The sequence below is a fragment of the Pteropus medius genome, unplaced genomic scaffold, assembly GCF_902729225.1.
Source record: "Pteropus medius unplaced genomic scaffold, Ma_sr-lr_union100, whole genome shotgun sequence".
Classification (NCBI taxonomy): domain Eukaryota; kingdom Metazoa; phylum Chordata; class Mammalia; order Chiroptera; family Pteropodidae; genus Pteropus; species Pteropus medius.
The window spans coordinates 1-3,201 of record NW_024347727.1 but is presented as its reverse complement, the minus strand read 5'-3'; the positions used below and the strand labels follow the sequence as shown (position 1 = coordinate 3,201).

Genomic DNA, 3,201 nt, shown 5'->3' with positions numbered 1-3,201 from the left:
AGACGAGAGAATTCCAGTCCCTCCCAAGACACCAGTTCAATCTGGGTCATGTCCAAGCACACGTCACTCACCTCCCCCGTACCCACCCAGCTCCTGCTGGGAACACACACTCACTTGCCCTGACATCTTGCTCAGCACCCCTGACTACCCATCTACATTCCACTCCCAACCCCACACCACAACACCACACTCAAAATACAAAAAAAAAATACTGGGGAAAAGGCACTTTCAAAATTCCTCAAGTTCCCTAGAAGCCAGTCCCCTGCCCTTCCAAGCCCAACGTAGCTTGACTTTTCCCCCTTAAAACCCTAAGCAGCAGGTGAGCAAGGAACATAATCCCTATGAGAAAAAAAAAAAGAAAAAAAAAATAATGAAAAAGAAAATCTAACACCTCAGGGGGCCAGAAAAGCCGCCGGAAATGTTTGTGCGCAGGGCTCAGCTCCTTCCCCCGTCAGCCAACCGGGCGCCTTTTCTGTCTTCTCAACATTTCCAGAGGCTTCTCTGTGCTTGTCAGCTGTTAGAAGCCTTTGAAAAGGGGAGTCTTTTAGCAGAAAAGGAAAATCAGTGAGCGATCTACCTCCGACTCCTCCTCAACCTCTCTCCTCCTCGCCAGAACACCTCCTTTCCAGCTACTCCCCACCTTGCGTTGGTAAAAAAAAAAAAGAGAACCGATTCGACTGCTGAACTAACCAAAAATAAAACGAAAAAAGAAAAGGCAAAACCAAACCGAAAGAGACTGTGAAAGGAACACAGCCCAGTGGCCTTGCTGCTCTGGGGCGCTACGGGACTAAATGACATTCTTCCCCCAGTAAACAAACAATGTTGAACAGCACAAAGGCCAGAGGGAAGAGGACCTGGCACCACCTGTCGATATTAGGGATGTAGCGAGGGCGAAAGATCTTGTGCACAAGCCTCCTGCCACAGGACTGCCCAGGGCTCGGGGGAGAGCTATCATCAGAACCGAAATCGCTATCCTTCTCTTCATCAAAGGCCCCGAAACTATCACGCTCCCAGCTGCTGTCATCGCCATCATCGTCGCGATGGAGATTCTTCTCAACGTCAGGGTGGTCGCGCTTAACGTTGACTCTTCTTGATATGTTAAAGACGTCATCGAGCTTCTTAGGGCCACTGATGGTTTTACGCGCAGCAGACTTCTGGCGGCGGTCGAACAGATGCCTCCAATTGCGGTCGTGGCTCTTATCCAAGCTGATGCTCTCTCTAGGGTCGTCTGCGTCACGGGTCCCAGCACGGCCACGTTCTTCGGCACGCCTGAAGACGTTAACGGGACGAACTTCGCTACTGTCATCGACGTCGCTGTCGTAAATATCACACTGAGGCACGCACTGGTCTGAGCTGGAGGACAGATCATTCAGGCTTTCTTCGGTGGCCAGCCGGCACCGGCGGGAGGTAGAAGACAGCGAGCTGAAGCTTTCCGAGGAGGCCAGCGGGGCCCGCTTGGAGATGGAGCTCAGAGAGCTGAGGTTTTCTGGGCTCGCCAGGCGGGCCCGCACCGGTCCGGAGTGAGAAGAGCTGCTTTCGTGTTCGATGGTAACCTGGTCATTCTTTGAGGAGGCAAGTGGAGAGGGACTCATGAAACGGGCAGATCCGAATCCTACGTGAATGAGCACTTTCGGGGAGGGGGGGGGCCCTTCCTCATCAGCGCTTGCAATGTGATTGGCGATCTCTTCCCCTGACAGAATCACCTCTTCCCTGGGGTCTCCGGGGTGCGAGGGGCTGAGGAGCAGGACCCGAGAGGCTGTTGTCATGTAAGGGAGGGCCCTGGTGGCTGCCGAGCCCGTGTGTCCCTGGGGCAGCTGCCTCCTCTGCAGTGCTGTGCGGGCGGACAGGGTGAGGCCACCCCGGGTAGGTGGGACCGGGCTCCCTGTGAAGGAGGGCGGGGTGCTGGACAGCAGCTAATGCCTCGCAGGGCTTTGGGAGTTGGAAGAGCAAAGGAAGGAGGGGCAGGCCAGCCTCTCTGGTGTCTGCCTTTTCCTTTCAGCCTCTCTGTGTTCTCTTTCCCGCTGACTGCAGCGTCTGCCCTGGGAAGCATGCTAAGTGGACTGAGTTTGAAGGCCAAAGGTCTGAAGAAATCTAACCCTGCCACATACTAGCCTCGTGACCTTGGACAGACTGATCCCTATACACGAGTGATGATAAATTCTACTTCTTTGTTATCTGTAGTGAGGGGGAGGGACGCATGCACACGTGTGTGTTTATTAAACGAACTACTAAGAAGTGTGAAAGGGCCAAGTGCTAAGCTTAGGCTTAAAGAGGCACTCGGGGAAAGCTGATCAGTTAAAAAGGCAAACCTTCGGCCCCGCCCCCCGGTAGCGATAGCGGGCCATGATTCTTCGGGCTCTCCTGCGTTGCTTGTAAAGGCGCCGGGACCCTCTGCGGCCGTAGAAGACATAGTTGATGTAGACGTATTCCAGCAAGGACAGGAACACGAAGAAGAAGCATACAACCATGTAGATGTCGATGGCTTTGATGCAGGAAAACTGGGGGAGTTTATTCTGCAGATGTGAGTTGATGGTGTTCAGGATGAGCATTGAAGTCAGACCTATAAACAAGACGGAGCAGGTTAGTCTCCTCAGGTGGCTGCAGCTCTTGGCAAGCCATCGCGCCCATATCCTACAGGAAGGGAGCAAAGGCCATCTGAAGGGGTTCAGCTCTCTAGGCCGGGGGCCGTGGCTCAGGTGTTCTCTGCTCCTCGGTCCCCACCTTCACGCCCAGCCTGCGCATCGATGTTCCTGTGACTTCCCGCTGCTCTTAGGACCAAGTCCAAACCTCCAGCTGTGGTTTCACAGTGACTGACATCTCAGCCCCATTCTGCCCTATAATGGCCTTTTCCCCTCTGGCCTTGCGGTCCCTGGGCTTTCTTAAATGAGATCACGTCCCTAGAAAGGGTTTAGGAGCCCTAAAACATTACACAAATATAAAAGTTTAGTGTAGCACGTGCTCCTAAAGGAGGCTGAGGACTCTGCCCCAGAGATGAAGGAGAAACCAGACTTGGACACGCTGCATTCTTCACGGTGGAGCCAGATAAACTTAGGAGCTGACTTTTTAGGCCCCTTCTTGGTACTGCTCAAAAACTTTTAATGCTCCCCATCGCTTAGACATGACGTCCCAACTGGAATTTTAAGGTCCTTCCAACTCATCTCAGCCTTGCTTCCTGCCACTCTCCCCACTTCCCTAGCTCCC

The 3,201-nt window shown here is 53.5% G+C and overlaps 1 protein-coding gene across 1 annotated transcript; it reads right to left on the bottom strand.

Moving 5' to 3' along the window:
- Positions 1-779: 779 nt before the first annotated feature.
- Positions 780-2,560, bottom strand: LOC120614232 (gamma-aminobutyric acid receptor subunit theta-like; the record flags this gene model as incomplete). Its single annotated transcript, XM_039877012.1, has 2 exons — positions 780-1,562; positions 2,310-2,560. Coding segments are annotated over 2 exons (1,034 nt in total), but the record flags the coding sequence as incomplete, so codon positions are not given.
- Between the last annotated feature and the right edge of the window lie 641 nt (positions 2,561-3,201).